Here is a 21,843-nt window from a genome sequence, read left to right as displayed (position 1 = left end):
CAGGTATTTTAGTAGTGCGATCCAGTTTATTCTTTAACCTCAATAAAAAGTCTACATATTTCCAACCAAAACTTGAAACGTAGTTCTTTATTTTAGTATTGTCAAACACAATAAATCTATCCTGAGATAAGATAAAGACAAGATAAGACAAAAATGAGTAATGTGATCAACTAGGGATTTAATAATTTGCAAAAAAGGATCCAAATGTTTTAGAAATATCAATCAAAATGCTTGTATGGTTAGAAAAGAACAAAAAAAGATAGACGTTTTGCTAATTTTAACTTAAAATACCACACATTTTCAACCCAAAAAAGCTTTTCTCCAGAGTTTACTGGTTCTTTAAACTAACTTAAGAACAAGAATGCAAGTATAAAACATACAGACTGTATTTACAACCATAATACATGAATATGTTTTCACACCATTTGAACTGCATGTTGTGAATGGAAGGTCAGGGCATTGACCTCTCTTAAACTACAGTCACTAACACTGAGTCTGGTTAGTTAGTAGATGATAACCAGTGTCTCGCTGGCTGCAGAGGCTTCATGACAAGTTTTCCACATGCTGTAGCACCACTTTTTATCTGTCCGTGTCCTCAGTGAAAGAGGATATGCTTGTATTTGGAGTTGGGAATCTGATTTCTGCTCTTCAACCTCCTCACTGCTTCCCTCATATGCTTGGGCTGAAGCGGCGGTGTATCTCCCCACTTCTCACAAACGTCCAATGCTGCAAGGACAGAGACAAACTATTTAGTCAAATCAAGTCAATTTTATTTATATAGCACATTTAAAAACAACAGAAGTTGACCCAAAGTGCTTTACAGACAGAGCGGATCGCAAGGATAAAAACAATAATGTTATGAAAAACAACAAAAGAAAATGAATAACAAAGTAGACAAAATCATTAATAGTGCAGCCTCAGACTGAGCTAAAAGCAAGACCATAGAGGTAAGATTTTAAACTGGATTTGAAAGTGTCAATAGTGGGGCAGGACTTTGTTATGGGGTAGGCTATTCCAGAGCTTGGGGCCAGCAACAGAGAAGGCACGGTCGCCTTTAGTTTTTAGGCGCGAATGGGGGACAGAGGAGCTGATGTGATGATGACCGGAGAGATCTGGCGGCAGAGTATGGAACCAAGAGATCGGAAATATATTGCAGAGCTAAACCATTTAGGGCTTTGTAAACAAATAATAGAGTCTTAAAATCAACTCTAAATTTCACTGGCAACCAGTGTAAGTGTGCCAGGATTGGGGTGATGTGGTGTCTCTTTTTTGAACCAGTTAAAAGTCTTGCAGCAGCATTTTGCACCATTTGGAGTCTAGAAAGGGTGGAGTCAGTTAGCCCTATGTAGAGGGAATTGCAATAATCTAACCAGGAAGTAATAAAAGCATTGATGACTGTCTCCAGATCCTTCTGAGATAGAAACGGCTTGAGTTTGGCGATGGTTCTGAGCTGATAAAAACTACCCTTAACATTACTGACCTGACTGTTAAAACTTAGGGGACTGTCAAAGAGGACACCCAGATTCCTAACCACGTTATGGTAATTAGGAGCTAGGGGACTGAGTGCATTGCTGAGAGCGGTGACAGAATCAGGTGGACCAAAGATAATTACTTCCGTTTTATTGTCATTGTTGTAAAAAGTTCCTCGCCATCCGGCATTTTACGTCATTTAAACAGTTAAAAAGATTTTGTAGGGAGCAGGTGCTATTGGGTGTGACCGGTAGGTAGAGCTGTGTATCATCTGCGTAACAATGGTAAGGAATATTGTGTTTTTGAAAAATGGAGCCAAGTGGAAGCATGTAGAGGGAAAATAGAAGAGGACCTAAAACTGAGCCTTGAGGAATGCTGCATTTAATAGGAGCAGGGGACGAGGAACAGCTTCCAATTTCAACAGCAAATGTTCTGTTATTTAAATAGGAGCTAAGCCATTTTAGGACTGTCCCCTGTAGCCCAACTTCGGCCTCCAGACGTTTTAAGAGAATGACATGATCAACTGTTTCAAATGCTGCGGTGAGGTCGAGAAGAACTAAAATAGCCGAAGAACCAAAGTCAACAGAAAGGAGAATGTCATTGTGTACTTTAAGCAAGGCTGATTCTGTACTATGTAGAGCTCTAAAACCAGATTGAAATTTGTCAAGGATGTTAAAAGTGTTTAGGTAAGAAGAAACCTGGGTGAAGACAACTTTTTTTAAAAGCTTAGAAAAAAATGGTAATTTAGAAATGGGGCTAAAATTATTCATATCACTGGAGTCTAGGCTTGTTTTTTTTAGCAGAGGTTGCACAATTGCATGTTTAAAACACGAAGGGTCAATAGCTCCATTTGTTAAGGAGCTATTGATTATGTCTAAAATAAGTGGACAGATCATTACAAAAGCCTCCTTTAACAGGTGTGCCGATAAAATATCACAAGGGCAGTAGGTGGAATTCATATGCAAGACCATGTCAGATAGCTGAGAGGATGATACTGGTTGAAAGTGCAGGAGGAGACTGGCAGGGTTTACAAATAAGTACAAATAAAAATAGAATTTACTCTTGTTTATTTGGTCTGTTTTTGTAAGTTTGCCACTCACCTTCTTCAACAATTTCCCCAGCAAAAACTTTGGATATACCAGACATGGCAATCACTACATTCTGGGACACTGATGATCCGGTTATGGACTGGATCAGCTAGAATGAAAACAAAAAACAAAACAGGACTTCAAGCCAAAAGTAAAGTAATTTCAGAGATTTAAAACACGGTCACTGTTTATAAATGCTTACCCTCTTAATAGCAGCCTTAGGGAAGGCAGAGCGTCTGTACATCTCGTATCGATTCAGCTGCTCTTCAGAAAACGACGACACCAAAACCCTGTAAGACACAAGAAGAACAGGCTAGAGGTTTACTGGGATGAGACTTCGGTTTAGGATTTGAATATTTTCTGATAGAAATCTCAGTCTTACTGCATCTTTTGGATTTCATCCTCATCGACCTTGTGGCGCTTCTCCTTCTTCTTCTCCGGCTCCATCTTCAGTCTTTTGGAAGAAGGCTGGCCGGACGTTCCTTCTTCCTCATCATCTCCAGCTGCCATTTCCTTCAGGGCGAAAGAAAGGTTTGTTTAGAGCCACTAAAAAAAAACGACTTGCCCTTTGTAAAAGTACAAACATCACAAAGACGGTCACTTAAATGCTCTTGTCTGATCAAATGAAATATTTTTCTTGTATGTCTCTGACACATTTCATTTCCAATGATCTTAATGTTATTATTCAGCACTATAATGGATTATTATTGTTTGATGTACACAAAGTGATCCAAGTGCTGAAACAAACTATTCCTACTGGAGTGTTTATGGCTGCTGGTTAGAACACCTGAGTAATGACACACTTACTTTCAAAATCAAATTCTTAATCACTGATTTTTTAGGTAACATTTAGCTTTTATTAAATGGAAAATAAGGGGTTGTAGAGAATATTTGTATATCTTTCTCAAAATATAAACAATGTTGTTGTTTTTTTTAAATTCAATACTTCTGGTAAAGAAAAGAAGTAATTTTGACATTAAGCAGATTCAACACAGGTGTTTCCAATGACACGAATTAAGGTCTAGTTCTATTTATGGCAGCAGAGCCCTGACTCTGTTTGACCTGAATGGTATGGGACCTTAATAAGTATCACTGGAAACACCTGCAGTGAAAACAAAAGGTCTATAGTAACAATAATGTCAAAGGACATAAAGCTAATAACTGTTGAGAAAACTTTGGTATGGCCGACTGGTCTATAATTTGACCACCACTCCATCACTGTAGGGTACTGGAAAAATACAATTTACTGAGCTTTGAGAATTTTAGATTCTTTTCAAATTTGTGCCTTGTTTATAAAATTTTAAATGGTTCGGCACCTCCTCCGCTACGTGACTTGGTGTATACTCGCTCAGTCAGCTCTCCTCCAGAGATTGTACCGTACCATTTCGTCGCTCTGCATTTTGGCAATCAGCCTTCTCTGTGTAAAGCCACAACTCACAGTGGGATGCCCTACCTGACGATATAAAGAGCTGCAGTTCCATCAGTACATTTAAAACCAAATTTAAAAAGTCTGCTAAAAACGGATGCAGAGACATATATCTAAATTAATTAAAACAGATCAAACTGGATTCATCCCAGGTAGGCAGGGAGCAAACAACATTAGAAGAATACTAAATTTAATTTCAAACACAAAATATAAATCTACATCCTCTATGATGCTTAGTTTAGATGCCCAGAAGGCCTTTGATAGAGTGAAATGGAGCTTTCTATATCAGACACTATCGGCATTTGGGTTTCCCCAGGATTTTATAGAATGGGTTAAAACAATTTACAAAGACCCGAAATCACGGATCAGGGTTAATGGCTGTTGCTCTGATTTTTTTCTTCCTCAAGAGAGGAGTGAGACAAGGGGATTGTTTGAGTCCACTATTGTTCGCCGTAAGTATTGAGCCACTGGCTGAAGCAATAAGGCAAAACACTCAAATATTGGGAATAAGGGATGAAGGAGGGGTGGAACATAAAGTATCTTTATTCGCGGACGATTTACTTGTACTTCTGAGCAACCCATCCCTATCGGTACCAGCTCTCTTGGAAAATCTCAAAGAATATGGAGAACTCTCAGGCTATCTGACCAACGAAAGCAAATCAGCTGCTATGATGGTCGCAGGTAATTGCCCAGCAGAGCTGAAAGAAAAGGTTGATTTTAAATGGACGGACAGGGGGTTCAGATATTTGGGTGTAATTATTACACCACGTTTCACAGTTGTATGATGCAAATTATGGGAAATTAATAAAGGAAATTAAGAAGGATATGGATAGATGGGAGATTTTACCCCTGACTCTCATTGGGAGGGTGGAAATAATAAGAATGAATATCTTGCCAAGGTTATTATTCTTATTTCAATCTCTACCAATTATGGTCCCTGGCTCCACCTTTACTATGTTGGACAAATGTATAGCAAAGTTTTTATGGCAAAACAAGAAAGCACGAATTAAATATAAAACACTCCTAGCCTCCAAAGATAAGGGAGGTTTAAATCTTCCAAATCTAAAGAACTATTATTGGGCGGCTCAACTTAGAGCGGTCATATTATGGATGACTAAAGATAAAGATACAATATGGGTGGAGATGGAACAAAGGGCTTGTCCAAAGATGCATTTGGAATCATTACCATTTATGTCTAAGATGATGCAAAACAAATTTAAGATTCAAAATGAATGCATTATCGGAACAATGAAAGTATGGTCGACAATACAAAAGAAATTAAATATATCAAGCTCTGTGAGCAGAGCAACAAAAATTGCTCAAAACCCAGATTTTGTACCATGTACAATGGACACGGGATTCGAGAAATGGACAAAAACAGGGTTAATATTTATAGGACAAATTTTTAAGGGGCAGATTTTGAAATCATTTGACCAACTCAAACGGGAATTTAACTTACCGAATACTGATTTTTATAAATATTTGCAACTAAGACACTATCTCCAGAAACATAGTGAGTGGGAAAAAATATGCAAAGAACCGACCAAAGTTGAAAAATTGCTTATGTCATATTCAGAGGGAGAATCAAAGAAAGGGCTTATTTCAAAATTGTACAAAGCAATACAATATGAATTAAGTGTTAATAATATGGATGTCAAAGAGAGGTGGGAATTGGAAGCTAACATAATAATAACAGACGATGATTGGGAGGAAACATTCAGATCTGGACATAAATTAACCAACAGTCCAACATGGAGGGAGTTTGACTGGAAGGTAAGGATGCGTTATTTTAACACCCCTTCTATTACCTCAAAGTTTAGTAATACATCTGATTTGTGTTGGAGGGGTTGTGGGAAAGTGGGTGATTTCACTCATATATTTTGGGATTGCCCAAAACTGCTAAATTTCTGGAAATCTATACAACAAGAAATAAAGAAAGTTCTGGGTATAGATACACGCTTTGAGCTAAGCCTATACATACTGGGTATAATACCTGAGGATTTAGCTGACAGAAAACACAACTACTTGATGAAAGTCTTGCTTCTGATAGCAAGGAAAATGATCACAACCTCTTGGTTGAAACCCCAACCCCCCAATATAACGCAGTGGAGAGACAGAGTAAAGAAGGTATTTACTATGGAAAAAACTACAGCAAGATTGCAACTGAAACTGGGAAAATTTGAAAGAAGATGGGAACCAATAACAAAGATGATATCAGAACACTAAGCACCTCTTTTCTTTTTCTTTTTCATTTTAATTTCTGTTAATTTTTGGAGTGAAGTTATTTTGGATGTCTATTATTATTATTGTAAAATTAGTTTAATTCTTTTTCTTATCTCAGTAACGATCAATGTTTGTGATTGTTAAGGGAATTATCTGCATTATATGACTATAAGGGATGTAGCAGGAGTATTTCATGGAACACTATATGTATCAGCGTAAAGGCTGCTGGGAAAAGGTATTGTGGGGGTATATATATATATATGGGTATGCAATGATGTTGATTTGAATGACTGTAACTGAGGATTAATATAATTTTATGTACATCTTCATGTGTTAAAATTGTGTGAATAAATAAAAAGTTCTAAAAAAAAAAAAAAAAAAAAAAGTCTGCTAAAGGATACTCAGCTCTGTAGCCACTGACATTGTGGCTGTATGTTATGTGCTATTGTGTGTAACTTTGTATTTTGTATTATGTGTCCTGTGTGTTTTTTGCTTTGTACTGTTTGTTATTGTGCTGTAATGTGTCTGCCGAAGGGACTGCAGATGAAAAGGAGCTGGTGCAAGTACAAAAAATGTAATCGCTTATGTTTATGTTTAATACTGTACATGGTCCCATGAAATGAATTAAATGATGTTTAGAGAAAAGCAGCTCGCAGACTTACGGATTTAAGCTCCTGTTTGGGCTGATCTTGTGACAACGCCTCTTTGTTTTCATCTGTAGGTTTCGCTGTGGACGCCACGTCTTCAGTCACCTCTGATTTAGGATGCTCCTCGTTAGCAGACGCCGCTCTCTCGGGTGTACCCTCAGCTTTGATCCGCGCAGGGTCGGCCATAATCACCTGACAGCTTCTGTAATATCATCAATAGCTAGTTAATTAACAGTTTGACTAAGACTAGGTAACGTTATTATCTTTAACAGCCTAAATAAACAGCACACGTGCACAAACCTTCTCTGCTGCAGCTAGCCGTCAACAAAACAAACAGCCACGCTAACGTTGGAGCTAAGATAACTAACTAACGTTAGTTTAACTAGTAATTCACGTTAGCCCGCAAGGCAGCTAACAGACAACGCTGAGATTATTTTACATTTACGAATAACTAAATTTAACCAACTTCTACGAGATGAAGAGGAGTGCTAGCATCACAATACGGCGTACTGATAGCATAATGGTAATCCGGTTTCCGGTTCCTGTTTTGAACTTTATTGACAAACTGCTCGCTAACAACAAAACACACAATATTACACGAACACTCTAGTTTCAAGTTTTTCAAGGTTTATTTGTCATGTGCAGGTCAACAACAGGCCGTCTCTGTGATGAACAGCTAAAACCGGATTAAAAATGTCAGTAACAACATCACCTGTCCTCGTGTGTGCACATAGGCCTACCTGGCGAGTTAAAGTGAAATGTGTTGAACAAGAGATCAGCTCAGCATTAAGAGCACTAAACTACAATACAGCATACAGTACTATAAAATTGTAGCTAAAAATAAAAGACATAAAAATATAAAACATGCTAAAATAGAATATGAAAAATATGTAGAATAGAATAGAAAGCTTTTATTGTATGATTTAGATTTAACATTTAGATTTAACACTTAGATTTAACATTTAGATTGAGATTTAACATTTAGATTTAACATTTAGATTTAGATTTAACATTTAGATTTAACATTTAGATTTAGAATTTAGATTTAACATTTAGATTTAGATTTAACACTTAGATTTAACATTTAGATTGAGATTTAACATTTAGATTTAACATTTAGATTTAGAATTTAGATTTAACATTTAGGTGTAACATTTAACATTTGGATTTAAATATTTAAAATATCTCTAAGTTGACAAATATTGTTCTAAATGTGCAAATACAGTGACTCTCAAAAATTCAAACCAGTTTTTTAAACATTGTTTGAAGCTAAATGTGACAAAATGTTGCTGTTATTTTCAGTGCGAGCCGCTTAACAAACGGCACCCCATATTATTGTCATTGTACAACAGACATTCTGTAAGCACAACGAAATTACAGGGGGGTTCAACAAGGTGCTGGTCCTAATATAGGTATAATAAGACAAGATAAAAAAAAACACACAATATAAATACAAATTCAATGCTAAATGCTATACAAAAATACAAGGGGTATTCATAAAAAGTGTATTTGCAAGTATTGGGAAGTGTCACTGTATAAATATATGATATATATATCAGAGATGAGCATACTATAACCAAAAACATTTATAGTAAGAGTAAAGTGACGTGTACACATGGATATTGCACAAAGTGGCTGATTAAAGTTGAGTAAAGTGACTGCACACAGGGTAAAGTGACTGGCGTTTCACAGTATTGCACAAAAGAATTCAAGAATATCAGCAGCTAGCATTAAAAAAGACATTTGCAGTGTATTTTTGTTGCTATAACTATTAAGAACAACTGTTTTTTTTAAAGTGATGTGATTGAACTCTTAAGACACAAGTTGCAAACTGTGTTTAAATAACAGTTTAGTCAGTCAGCTCTGCTGTTTGCTTTAAGTCTTACCCACTGACTGTGTCACCTGATAAAGTTATGAAATGTTCCTGTTCACAGTCATGAGGGAATCTGACACAAATTCCTGTCGCTTCCTTGTTGTTGTTGTTGTTGTTGTTGTCGGTAGTCTCAGTTCAAGTTTCTATCAACTACAGTCAAGTGTATAATATATAAATAGGTGACTAATAACAGAGAGTAGATAAGAGTTAGGTTAGGGAATTTGTTGTGGACTAGGTGTGACAGTAAAACTGATGTTTAAACAGCTGGATGGGTGTAATCCCTGCGTCTCTGCCCTGTTAGACAGCTCTCCAGAGCGCAGGCGCCATCATGCTTATTCCCATCCACCCCTTCTAGGAAGCGGCTAGGGCGGCGGGGTTGGGGAGCATGTGTGTGTGTGTCTGAAGGTTTTTGGATTGGAGATGCAGAAAGAAGGGGTAGTTTCGAGGAAGTGACGGACGAGGCTCAGAGGACTGGTCAGAGGAAGTTTGGTCGATGGTGGTACCGTGCTGCTGAACCAAACTTTCCCCCCCCTTGAGCAGCGGCGGCGGCACCGTGGATCGTGGATCGGACGGATCCAGCGGCGGAGGGAGCTTTTGTTTCCTTGCCACTACCAGCACTGAGGAATAACTTAAGGTTGGGAGGGTAACAAAAATAATAATAATAAAAGGTGGGGGAATCGCAGAGGAATTCTACTCCCGCAACCAAGCCCCCCTTTTTCTTCTCTTCCCCGCGCCTCCTCCGTGTTTTTCTGGGATCCGCGATGGGGAAGGAGCAGGAACTTCTGGAAGCGGCGCGGACGGGAAACCTAGCCGCAGTGGAGAAGCTTTTATCCGGGAAGCGACAGTCCGCCGGCACTGGCAGCGGGTCGTCTGGTACTGGTGGATACGGCAACAGCGGCGGGCACGGCGCCTCCTCTCATCCGCTCTCCAGTCTGCTCAGGTAGGGTCTGGAAAAGGGAAGAAGAGGCGGATATGACTGAATGGAAGACAGCCAACCAGATATTGTGTGACCATGTCCTCTTCAAGCTTGCAGCACATTATTTGAAACATTTTCAGGTAGTTTTTATTTTTTGGCATTACCCAACAAACAACCTAAACCAGTGCAGCGCAGAAGCAGTGGCATGCTTCTTTGTTAGCTCTCAGCTCTTGTGTGTGTCCCTGGCCAGCTCTTACTGTAATGTGCCTAAACGGCCTGCTAGGTAATTGTGCAACTTACCTACAGAAATCTGCAACAAAAACAACACAGGGGTCTCTTAAAAAAACTAACACAGATCTATTATTAATTGCCTGCGTGCATGCAGTCTAGACCTGCACCCCGGCTGGTGAAGGTGAAGTAGAGAGCCAGTTGTCAGAGCCAGAATCAAATATTTAAGCATCATGATTTTAGCCTGAGATTATTATTACTTCAGATGTTTACATGTAAGCTTGGAATATTTCATCTCTATCAGTGGGTCACAAGTCCCCTGGTGAGAAGAACGTTTGATGTGTTTGTAAAAGACAAAAACATGCAAGGTTAGAAGCTGCTCCCCTGAGGTTTCTGCTTGTCACTGATACTTTTTAGTTATGAGCTTTAATATCGAGATAAGAAAGCAAACTATACCTGTCATCCTTCCTCCCAGATGTCACCTGTGCCCATACTGTAGCAGTCAATCTCAGATGCTCTGATTAAAACCGATATGAGGTGCCAGTCCACAGAACAGGACACATTCAGCCTCAAATGAAAGATCCTACCTCCTTGGTGACAGTTTGTGATAACCAAAGATCACATCCAGTTCCTCCCAGTGTTATGAAGAGGCAGCTCAGCCAGGCTTTCTCCTAACGTAGCACCCCCCTTTTTGACTTGCAGGTGAGGGCTGCTTGGTAGTATTAAATAACAAGATGCAATATGATATATCGGATAAGTTCTCACTTTCATTTTGTTCCTCAGATATGATGCAGTTTCATAAAGCATTCATAGCTCAGAGAGGCCGAGACCTACTAAGGTAAACAGCTGTGTTGTTGATAAGAGCCTCCTCCTTAAGACTAGGCTTTTTATCTAGGCATCTGCCCACAGATAGAAGTGAAATGTAGGCTAGGTTGTCGACTTGTTAAGATAAAAGTTATGCTCAGGCTTGAGTGTTGCATGTCAAAAGCCTTACATGTGGCTCTAATAGTGAGCAAACGCAGGTGAAAGTCTGTCAATCAAAACACAATACAGCTCCCCCGGGAGCCACGTATCAGCCGCCTTCTTCTTCTGAGGGGCAAGTGTTATACGGCAAAGCTGGAGGTGATGCATCGCTGTGTTACTTAGAGCAGACTGCACAATGTACTCAAGGTAATTACATTAAACCCTTCTAATCGGAAATCCAATTCAGAGATGTCATGCAGTCAAGACTGGCTCAGTCTTTTTTCTTTCCCTCACAGATCTGTGGGTGGACTGAAGAGCCCATTGTGTCATCTATTCTGACTTGAGCAATCAGTGTTTGGCAAAGAGAGCTCTGGGAAATTATTGGCTAGACTTTGCAGGAAATGAATTAATTAACTGTAAACGGCTATTGTTTATGACATTTGATTTAGTTTACATAAACAAAATGTCAATACGTATTAAAGACATCACGGTAGATTGCTACAGCGGCACAGGCTTTTTCTTTTACGAGGATCGCTTTGTAACATATTCATCATCCATTGTTAGAAAGTGTAGGCCTGTAATCCTGTCAAGGAAGATTTCATCTGTAGGATCGGGAGCTATTTTCTCCTTCTCTACATGTTACACATTACAACCAACAGTTATCCACACTCCTGCCACACTCCACTTTATTACAAGCACATTAAAACTTCCAATAAAACATCTGTGTAATTTTAGTCTGTAGCCCTAATCAGTCATTTAATTAGAGTTGTCTCCTGCTGCTGTAGCAGGATATGCGTCCTATACAGAGGCAGGCAATAACAAACTACCTGTTTATTGTATAGATTAAACCGCACGCTTACGGAGATGAATGATCTCATCAGCTTTGGTTACTGTTCCTTGAAGGTGTGCTGTTTGTGTGTGTGTGTGTGTGTGTTTTCACTAGATTTTTGGCGTTCTTGCTTTGGAATGGGGTGCATGTCAAGACTTGCAAAGTTTTTTTTGTAACCAGGCAGTTGTACAGCTCCGCTTTGCGGAATGTCTGCTTTCCCAGGAGGCTGCATCCCAGCGGTTGCCATGGGACAGACTCTGCCCCCGACTCGTTTAACACTGCTGCCGCCCCAAACATTTGTTCAGTGGCGCTCCATTAACACCAGAATGGGCAGGGCTTCTTCTAGTAGAAAGGTCACGGCGTTACCTTAATAATAGTGCCACCATGCAAGTTTTTTGTGAGCTTGATGTGTTGATACCGATTGTTTAGGTGTCTATTTTAGGGCTTATTTTAGTGAATGCATGTGCCGTGTTTCTATTCCATACTGTAGTTTTTGCTAAGGACCCCCCATGACCTGTTTTGATCCCAAAGGTCTACAGGAAGAGCTCTTTACTAGCACTTCCTGGCCGGGGTTGTCCAAACACAGGCAGCTGCTGTGGTTAGACCGGAGGTAAGACAAGGCCCTGGCAGAGAGAGTGCCTGCCCACGAAGGGGAAATTAACAGAGGAATGCATGGAGTTCTGGACAGACGCTCTGAGAGCTTTGCCAGATGAGGGCTCGTCTCCCAGCTTCACAGCCATGTCCTTTGTCCCGCTGACAAAGCATAGAATGATGGCTTTTCATATTCATATCAGTCCCAGTCTGGGCCTTTTCTTTACTTTTTTAGTTTTTACAAAGAAAATTGAGCTGTCATTTGGATTGAATTGGACCACCTATTTAGAGTATCCTACTCTCATGTTTCCTGTAAGGTGTATTTTTTTTTTCAGTATTCAGTGATAAATCCAGCCGCATTGAATGTATACGTCTTCTATAAGATGTTATTCCTTTCTCTTGGTGCTGGTGGGGAAAGCATTTCTATCAGTCTGATGACTTGGTTAGCATTTTAAGAGGCACAGGCACAACTCCAGATCACTCCATCCCATTACATCCTCAATTTCTGGCTCATCCCGAGCAGACTCACGCTGTCAGCTGAGAAAATGTCTGCTGCAAGAACTAGCACATACTGTCTTTTTTTTTTTTTTAAACAAAAAAACAAAATATCCCTGGAGCTACTCTGTTATTAGGATCTTTTGCACATGTAGAATTCACTGAGTGTGAAGGTGCACTGTAGGACTTGGGATGGTGCATCTGCAGATGACAGGCTCACAGCGGGAATCTGACAATCTCAGTCTTTAGCTGGATTTCATAGTAGGTATCAACGTTGGTGTAAACTGTCTCACTGCCTGCTGTTTGTGCAGACAGACAGCATTAACAAGCCTGTTTCTATCACTTTTTCTTTTTTTTTTTTTACAGTACCGGCAAGAGCTTCAGATCACTTCGAAGGTAGCTACAGGCTGGGCAAACAGCAGGTCCTGGCAGTCACATTTCGTCAATTGCTGACCTCTAAACTGAAAGAAACTGTAGCTGGTTCAACCCAAGAGGGAGCAGTGGTAGCTGGGAAATCCAACACCAGCATGTTAGCATTCCAGGAGTATCTGAGTTTGGGATGCCCTGCACGTTATGTTTACGGCTCGTGTTTGTGTAGTCTGAGAAAGCAGGCGGGATGGGACTTAGTAGCAGTGATGAATTCCACATATGTGTGTGTGTGTTTGAGGCGGTCTAGTAACTGTCATAGATAACTCCTTTCTGTGCTTCCTGTATTAGAAGAAACAGAAAGTTGCCTATGTGTTGATTAAGCAGAACTGCAACACACACACACACACACACACACACACACACACACACACACACCGAGTCCTTTGTGTGCACGTTTATGTGAGCTCCGTTTCCCCCCGCTCACTGAAAAAGCTTGTAATAACAAATGGACAAGATAAGGGTTGCTGAGACTGTGCTGTGGTGTCTGTTTTTAAACCCATTTGTTGGACCACAATGACCCAGAGATGTCAGGCCCACCCCTTTTAGAGACATGTGCAGGCCTACACGTGTGTGTTAGCTCGCTGGCTCTTAGCGGACCCCCACATCGCAGACATTTTCATCTGTCTGGCCTGCTGGCCGGCATCTTCCTTTCTCTCCACTCTGCCTCTCTCAGCAGTCTACTTGCCCACCTGCTGGGTCCACGCCAAGCTCCCCTCCAAGCTTCTAGACATCAAACATGTTATACTTGGAGCCAGAGTAATGGCACTGCCCTCAATATGTTCACACAGGAAACAAATTAGCCCAGATTCTAGACAGCTTCATTGCTGTTTGCTTTGATATTTGAGCAAACCATATAAAAGAAACAGAGCAAAGTGCTCTGAAGTGAATGACTAAGCAGACTGGCAACAAACTAAAACTGTGAAACACGCCTGCTTTCTGCCACATGCGGCAGCACATCATGATTTGGGTGTGACATAAGTTTGATAGCTGCTAAAAAAACTTAACAACCTTACAAATGGTCATTAAAGTTGAAGAATGAGTTTGCTGATTTAATTTTGTGAACAACCTGAGGAGTGTTTTCCAAAAAACCTTCAGCTCTGCAAACTAGGTCATACAGAACTTGTGTGCTATTTCCAGAAGTGGGTTGTCAGCATAACTGTAAATAACTGCCCATCCATCTGGGCAAGATTTTAGTTGAAATCGAGCATCAGTTTACTGTTGTTGGGGGGGATGCCCTGTGTGAAACAGGGCAGTTCGGTGTAGTCATGCTGTAGCATCTGCTGTGAAGTCAGTGTGGGAAATGGCAGCTTGTTGGAAGACAAGGACTGTGATTGAATGTGTTTTCTGTCCTTTCTTGCCACGTCGGGTGTCTTTTCTTCTCCTCCTTCTATATTCATCTCACCTTTTCAGCCTGTCACCGCTGCTTTCCATGCCCATCATTTTGATTCTGCTTGAGCCCATTGGTCTGCTCTGATCATAGTCTGTGGGCACACACAGTTTATTCACACCTCCCGCTGCAACACAGTCACTCTGTGAAATGCTCACTGTGCTGTGTTTATGAGCCATGAAGACTCAATTAGGCTTTGTTAAGGCTGCGCGCTACAACCGAATTTGGCAAATTAGCTCCAATATTGTCGTCTTCATTTCAATATTTTCTGTTCCTTTTTTAATTAGGGCTGTCTACCAAAGCAATAAAACAAGATTAATATGTTCTGGTAACCTGGTTTAAATGTTTGTCATACGCCTCTTTTAAAAAAGGTGTAGCCACATTGGCAGTATGTCTCTATGGATGGAAATGTAAGTCAGTCCACTGCTTTTAATCTGGACCGATACCACAACAAGTATTTGATGGATTAACAGGAAAGTACAGATATTCATGGTCCCCAGAGGATACGTCTAGCAGCACCATGTTGACTTTTGGGGTTTTTGGTGAAATTGTTTGACTGTTTGATGGATTTGCCACGACATTTGGTTCAGACTGGTCCCCTTCAGGATGAATTGTAATAACTTGATTCAATGACTTTGCCTTTAGGCTCCCCAGCAGATCAACATTTGACTTTGTCCAGCCCAAACACAAGCTAATGACCCTCCCCATCAGCCTCAATTGTACTTCATGTTTAGTGCTAATTAGCAAACGGTAGCATGCTAAACTAACGTGGCAAACGTCATAAACATACCTATTGAACATCAAGTGCGTTAGCATTGTCATTGTGAGCATGTTAACATGCTGTTGGTAGCACTCAGTTGTGTAAATACAGCCACACAAACGACTGTTTTTCTTGTTTTATGTAACTATTGCGTCACCTAAATGAAATTCAGGATCATGAGGAGTTCTAGGAAAAAAAACCCTAAAAAACCTAATAATAAACAGTCAGATGACATTGACATTGTGAAATAGTTATACGTCAGTCATAGAATTTGTCATAGCTGTATCACAGTTTGTTGCGTAATCTGTTTTAGAATAATACAGGATATGCATCATCCTTTTAATATAGTTTGTAACAACCTTTTATAAGTAGTACGCACTTCTCACCAAGGAGGTTATGATTTCGGTCTGTCAGCTGGATTGACCTGATTTTCATGAAACTTGGTGGAAGGGTGTAACATGATACAAGGAAGAGCCCATTAAATCACGGGGCAGACACACAATAATATCTGTAATACAGATATACTGTATATGGTGGTTGTACTTGCAGATTTGAATATCATAGAAGACTGGACTGTTGGCCTTGGCAGAGATTTGAGTGCCTTTCTAGTTACAGTTGTAGTCCTTTGGTCCCAGCATGGTATCTTGCCAGAGATTTTAGCTTATTAAGTCAGCGAGAGTATCCCTCAGCAGGCATGGAGGACTCTGGCAGGTACTTCGGTCTCTCTCCGCTGAGGGGGAAGATGCTCAGTTTGGCCGTTTGGCTGCAGGGCATCTGGTTTCAGCACCCGCCAGCAGTATGCATAATTAAGCCCAATTTCCCTGACGGTGGCTGACATACACCAGTCACTGCTGGGCTCAGTGCCCTGGGCTAGACTAATCCCTGGCAGTGTGGTCATACTGCTAATAGGCTGGGGGACAAATCTGTTTATTTGACACCGGGTTCACACTCACCTGGGTTCTTATTTGCTTAAACCCGAGAGCTGAAATTTGGCTTGTCCATTCCCTAGGCTACTTAAATAAACACGTAAACATATAATCAAGACTTTTAGCCCCACTGGAAATACTTAACTTGGGAAAGGCAACACAACTAGTAAATCTGGCTTATCCTGATCAGAATAACTATCATATTTTAATTATTATCGTACAATTCATCCCTGCTCTTTTCTATCTGCTTAGCTGTCTGGCAGAGATGAGTGAATATGGATCAAATTATCAATACAAACTTGATTTTAATCGATAGATAGATTCAAATGCATTGATTAACTTAACTGAGTTTATAGTTCAGTCTCTTGCTACAGGAGTCAAGAAGACCGAAGACCAAACTCCCATGTTGTCTATTTTACGCATTTAATTACTGTCCTATGCGACATTTTGGACCTCATATTTTGGAAATGACTGTCATTTTAAAATGCCATCAGCATGTGTGACTAACGTCAATGGACTAATGCAGGGAGAATACATAAAAAGAGGCAAAAACGTTATTATCCTTCCTCCTCTCGTACTAGCCAGGCTTTGTACATCACAGAATTACAGCTCCCCCAGAATCTTTTTCAAACTCTGGCTTCATCCTGCTGATATTCCCTCAGGGAAATTAGGATTAGCTCAGCCTTTCGAACAGGAATTCCTCAGTCAGTTCGCATGAATGTGCCCCCCCGCCCCAAACCAAATCAACTCTGTTTTGCCCCGTTATAGGCCTTTAAAGCCCATCCCTTGGTTAGGTTGGTTGTGAGCTGTAGTAAAGAGGATGAAGTGGATTGTGGAGCACCACTCTGACTCATGCCCTTGAGTGCCATGCTGCCAAAATGCTCAGAGGACGTAACACTTGCACTGCACTTAAAGCTGCCACCGCATCCAGCCACTGCTTATAGCAGATGTAAATACAGCGACAGTGAAAAATGTAATGAGTGTCCCCTCTGCGGGCAGATGATTTTGATTTGAACTTTGAACTTTTACTCTGAACTTTTGCAATGTGTCTCATGATGCAGCTGAACTTCAGCTGAAGTTTCGTCTTCTACAGAAATGTTCAACAATGCAAGTGGAAAACTACGGAAGCCTTGGGTGGCCATACATTCACGTATGTACCCAAACCCGTGGCATGCCTTCTTTTGCTCTGGTATCCTATGCCTGAATTTTTTCTCCGGTCATAGTGGCTGCTCTGTTCATGTTTATGTTAATTTGTTTATGGGGGCTTTTTTGCTGTAAGCCATTACATAACTCTTTATCTAGGACAGCTACTGGAGGTCTGCTTCTGTCTGAGTTTTCCCCCCTTTTGATGTGTCGAACGGCAACGCACAAGACCGCGCTGCTGTAGTCTCAACTGCAAATTTGGTTACCGGTTTTGGAGGGATCGAGATTAAGGGTGTGTGTGTGATGCCTTAAGAGCTGACATAATCATACTCCCCTCCCCCCACTCTCTAACAGAATTTTTATAAATTTCCAGAATTTCCTCCCAGCACATTTTCACACTCAAGTATGTCCTCCCGGCACGCCCTGTCCTGCTTTTGATGTTCCACGTCTTCATGGGTGCCTGACGTGACTGACCCAGAAGGCCCGCTGTAAGAAATAAAGGGCATAGGTTATGATGACTAGTGGAGTGGTACATCCCTGTGTGTCTGTGCTCTGTCAGGCCCATTGTTCTGCAAGGCCATAGAGCCCTCCAAGACACTTATTTAATGAGACGGTTCTGACTGAGTAATTGCGGGGGGGGTTAGGGTTACTGCGACAAAACCGGGCCGTGTGTGTGTCTGTGAAGCAAAGTCACACTGTAGCAACAGAGGCCTGATAGGAGGAGGCTGAGCATCCTCCTGCTGCACCTTCTACACACTATCACGGATCAATTCACATTGCGTCCGTGAGTGTGCGCAACTCCTGGAGCTGATTGTTGTGATGTTTTTCCCCACACTGAAAAGATTCGTGAGTAGTAGCCTGCACTGCTGGAGTTTTCTCCAGAGGCTTTAGTCATAGCAATGACTTGCTTGCATCAAAATCCAAGCCATAATTTATGAATCCATCCTACTGTCAAATCAGCAGTTTGCGTTGGTTTTCTATAATATATCAAAAGATAAGTAAATAGTTTAAAAAAAAAGTCTTTACTTATTTAATTTTCTGTCCCATTCATGATTGATTCTCTGTGAGGCCCAGCGGTTTTGCTCCCATTCCCTTTCTGTCTGCCAGATGACTCCGGTCTCAGATATTTGGTTCACTAGTGCTGGGATTTCCTCGTCACATGATTTATTTAGGATGTGTTAAGGTCTTTCAGAGAGCCTCACATCCAGTCTCTGGCACTCTCTGTCTCTCACCAGACATCCTTTAGCTTTTTAAATTACTCCACACATCCCTCTTCGCCGCCGCCCCCTCTACCATCACTCTCTTCCCTCCTCACCACGGTGCTCTTTGCAAATTAAAAGAAACAAACCAATCTGAGCTGACAGCTGAGTTCAGCTCGAGTGAATGAGAGCGGCTCGGCTGATGCTAGCCTACCTTTTACCCTTTGCCCTCCTCAGTGCAGTTTGGCACCATCCGGACAGCTTTTGTTGCGTACGCTCCATTACAAAAGCCTATTTTACTTCAGGACGTGGCCTAGAATAACCAGGCTGAGGTTGCATGGAGTTACTGTAAATGAGACTTAATTACCTCATCTTAGCGGCTGCTCTGTGGTGATAGTGTTTCCTTTTCCTTCCTTTTTTTTTTGGTTTGATGCTGCTGCTGCTTCTGCCATGTGCTTCTTCATTCCTGTCTACAGAGAGAGAGAGACTAAATAAATGAACAAATGTTCAACCCCCCACCTGTGTGTAGGTGGTGTTGTTTTGTTGGAGACAGTGTCTGGGGCCCTGAGATAGCAATCAAAGCAGAATCAGTCACACCCACAGAGAGTCTTCACAGGCTAGTGTTTGTTTGCTGTGTGTTTTGTGCCTAACAGTCCTTTCTTTTCTTAACAGTATCTGGAGGGGCCCCAATGTGAATTGTGTGGACAGCACTGGATACACCCCTCTCCACCACGCCGCCCTTAATGGACACAGGTACATCAGTGATGATGAATAACTCTGGGGGGAGAAGCGTCTCTGTTGGAGCCTATTTCAGCTCCTCTCCATTAAATGACGTCTGCTCTCACGGTCTAAATGTCCCTCTGGGAACATAAAGATATTGATTGGCTGTATGCTAACGCTGTGTTTATTTATTAGTGTGGTTTATACCCGTGTTTTTTCTTCTTCTTCCTTGACATGTGCAGCGAGGTGGTGGAGGCGCTGCTACGAAACGAGGCCTTGACAAACATCGCCGACAACAAGGGCTGCTACCCTCTCCACCTGGCTGCGTGGAAGGGAGATGAACATATTGTCAAACTGCTTATTCACCAAGGACCTTCACACCCCAAACTCAACGAGCAGGTCTGACGTTGCATTTGCTTGCCATGCGCTTGTGTTGCATTTCGTTCTCTGTGTTTCTCTTCAAACATTTCCCACCCCGGATGAAAAAATCACTGTGAAATGACGTCAGTACTAAACCGATTTGTTCCTCAATCTGTTCAGAGTTTTAAAAAGAAGATGTAAGTCTGTGTCTGCAGAAAATGTATTAGAACCTCAGCAGTAGCTCTTTTTTTTGTTCCTCTTTTAAATTAAGTCAAGTAAATTTAGATAATAACCCAAAGAACACTTTGCTTTTCAGCACATTTGCTGACCTCCAGTAGTTTCGTAATCACATTTCTAATGGTTTAGTCAGAAGCCATAGGAAGTCGATCATTTTTCCACTTGGTAACAAGGTCATTTTTAGCAGAGAAATACCACGTGAAGATATTTTTAATTCTACTTCAGCATGGCATGCTCTGTACCCCATCTGGGCAAAATGAATTGTAAGCAGAGTTCATTAACATCATTAACAGTGCATTGTGAGTCTGACTTCTACTGTGATACTTTGAAGTGCTTTGACAGCCGTGTGTGTGCTAGTGTGAGAAGTTTTGCTTGTTTTGCCCTAACCATTTTAACTCATGTGTTTTCATATTTTAGTTTGTTTGCTTTCTGCACAGACGGCCTCCCAGACCGGCGGCGTCTCTGGTCTGTCCTGTTTTGGGATGAGGAGAAATGACCCATTATGAGCTCCACAAATAAAAATCCAAACCACAAAATTTAAATCAATGATACAACAACAAAAAGTCATTTTGTGTCATTTCCCCGCTGTCTGTTCATGATATCTGATTGTTCATTAACTCAACTCTAATTTTTTTTCTCTCCTCTTTTATTTAGTTTGACTCATTTGTGATGATCATTCATTTGTTCATTGCTTGTCTGAACCAAAACCATTGGCCTATCTTCTTCTTCTCCCTCACAGAGCTCTGTAGACCATAAAGAGTTCAAACGCTGTGGGCCCTTTGACCCCTATATTAATGCCAAGGTGTGTACACAGTGCTGCTAAAACAACATTTCCTTTTGAAGTGCTTCTTTGCTTTCCTGCTGTGTTGGCTTGCTGTGCTTGGGTTTGGTTTGCTGCTGCTGCTGCCCGCAGGGCCAATCTGCTGCAGAGACATGGAGAGGCTTTTAATTTCCCTGACAGATCTGTAGATCCCTGTCTTCTGGCTTGCTACTCATATTCGCTTGTGATCTCCAACTTTATTCAGATGTTATGTTTCACATTTAAGACATACCACCCAACACCAGAAGGTAATCTTATTTGCTACATGCTACAATACTGTTGTACCAGCCTTTTGATCAGGGTCAGGAATGAACTCTGCTTTTTTACTTTCACTAAAATGCCACTGAAGGTGATTTGTGAGTCTGGGTGTTTAAAATTGAGCCAATTTGAAATGAAAACTAAAAAATATGCAGCCTGAAGCTGTGCACTTGGCACCACACAGCCAGCAGTAGTGGAAATATTGACTGATATAAACCCACACTATCAATTAAAGCTACAGCTACCATTTGCCTGTAATATTGGCTACTAGATACTGGTGAGTTGTGTATTGTTGCAAATTGAGTGTCAAATAGATGAAACGTGTAGTGGTGCAATTAACTAAATGATGAATTTATTATTTTTTCTCAATCACATGAATAATGTCCGCTATAATAAAAATGACACGTGGTAAATGCAAGTTACAATCCAATCTGATGTATATCATGTATAGTATTAGTTTATCATAACACACATGCAAGCATTAACCATACTGATAGTTTCAGTTTGAGTCTTCAGTCTTCCTCAGTCTTTGTTACAATATCTGATTCCCAGAAGTCTTTGCTTTTAGCACATTTTCTGACTTGTAGTTTCATAATTACAATTCTATTGATTTAGTCAACAGCCATAGGAGGCCAATTTAGTTTTTCGTTTAAACTATGCTGGCAGCGTGGATCTAGGAATGGCGGTGTGAGTTAGTCCACCACTTCAGTCCAGACTGAACTGCATTCATGGTCTCCAGAGGATGAACCTCTCTGACTTTTCTGACTTTTTCTGTAGTGCTATCACAAGGTCGGCATTTGTGGTTTTGAGTAAAATGTCTGGACAATAGTATCGATGGGTTACTGTGACATTTGG

At 40.8% G+C, this 21,843-nt stretch overlaps 2 protein-coding genes across 9 annotated transcripts in view; one reads left to right on the top strand and one right to left on the bottom strand.

Moving 5' to 3' along the window:
- Positions 1–72: 72 nt before the first annotated feature.
- Positions 73–7,401, bottom strand: taf11 (TAF11 RNA polymerase II, TATA box binding protein (TBP)-associated factor). Its single transcript, XM_010752724.3, has 6 exons — positions 7,155–7,401; positions 6,870–7,056; positions 2,941–3,071; positions 2,761–2,848; positions 2,571–2,667; positions 73–726 (listed from the first exon to the last, which is right to left on the bottom strand). Exons 2-6 carry the CDS (start codon positions 7,038–7,040, stop codon positions 596–598), a joined length of 618 nt encoding a protein of 205 aa, XP_010751026.1. The 5' UTR covers positions 7,041–7,056; positions 7,155–7,401; the 3' UTR covers positions 73–595.
- Positions 7,402–8,720: 1,319 nt separating this feature from the next.
- LOC104930679 (ankyrin repeat and SAM domain-containing protein 1A) overlaps positions 8,721–21,843 on the top strand; it is a 76,634-nt gene continuing 63,511 nt past the window's right edge. Inside the window, exons 1-5 of one of the 8 annotated variants that reach the window (XR_003462207.1) lie at positions 8,721–9,667; positions 17,345–17,401; positions 19,266–19,346; positions 19,556–19,712; positions 20,650–20,712. Coding sequence is in view for 7 of the 8 variants with exons in the window: in XM_019257984.2 (XP_019113529.1) it covers positions 9,489–9,667; positions 17,345–17,401; positions 19,266–19,346; positions 19,556–19,712; positions 20,650–20,712 (537 nt within the window). In the remaining variant the exon portion in view is untranslated. The remainder of the gene's footprint in view (positions 9,668–17,344; positions 17,402–19,265; positions 19,347–19,555; positions 19,713–20,649; positions 20,713–21,843) is intronic. The other 7 variants (XM_019257984.2, XM_019257981.2, XM_019257982.2 and 4 more) reach the window with 7 other exon arrangements.

Source organism: Larimichthys crocea, unplaced genomic scaffold (assembly GCF_000972845.2).
Source record: "Larimichthys crocea isolate SSNF unplaced genomic scaffold, L_crocea_2.0 scaffold97, whole genome shotgun sequence".
NCBI lineage: Eukaryota > Metazoa > Chordata > Actinopteri > Sciaenidae > Larimichthys > Larimichthys crocea.
Note: the sequence above shows the minus strand (reverse complement) of the source record. Positions and strands in the feature narration are given on the sequence as shown.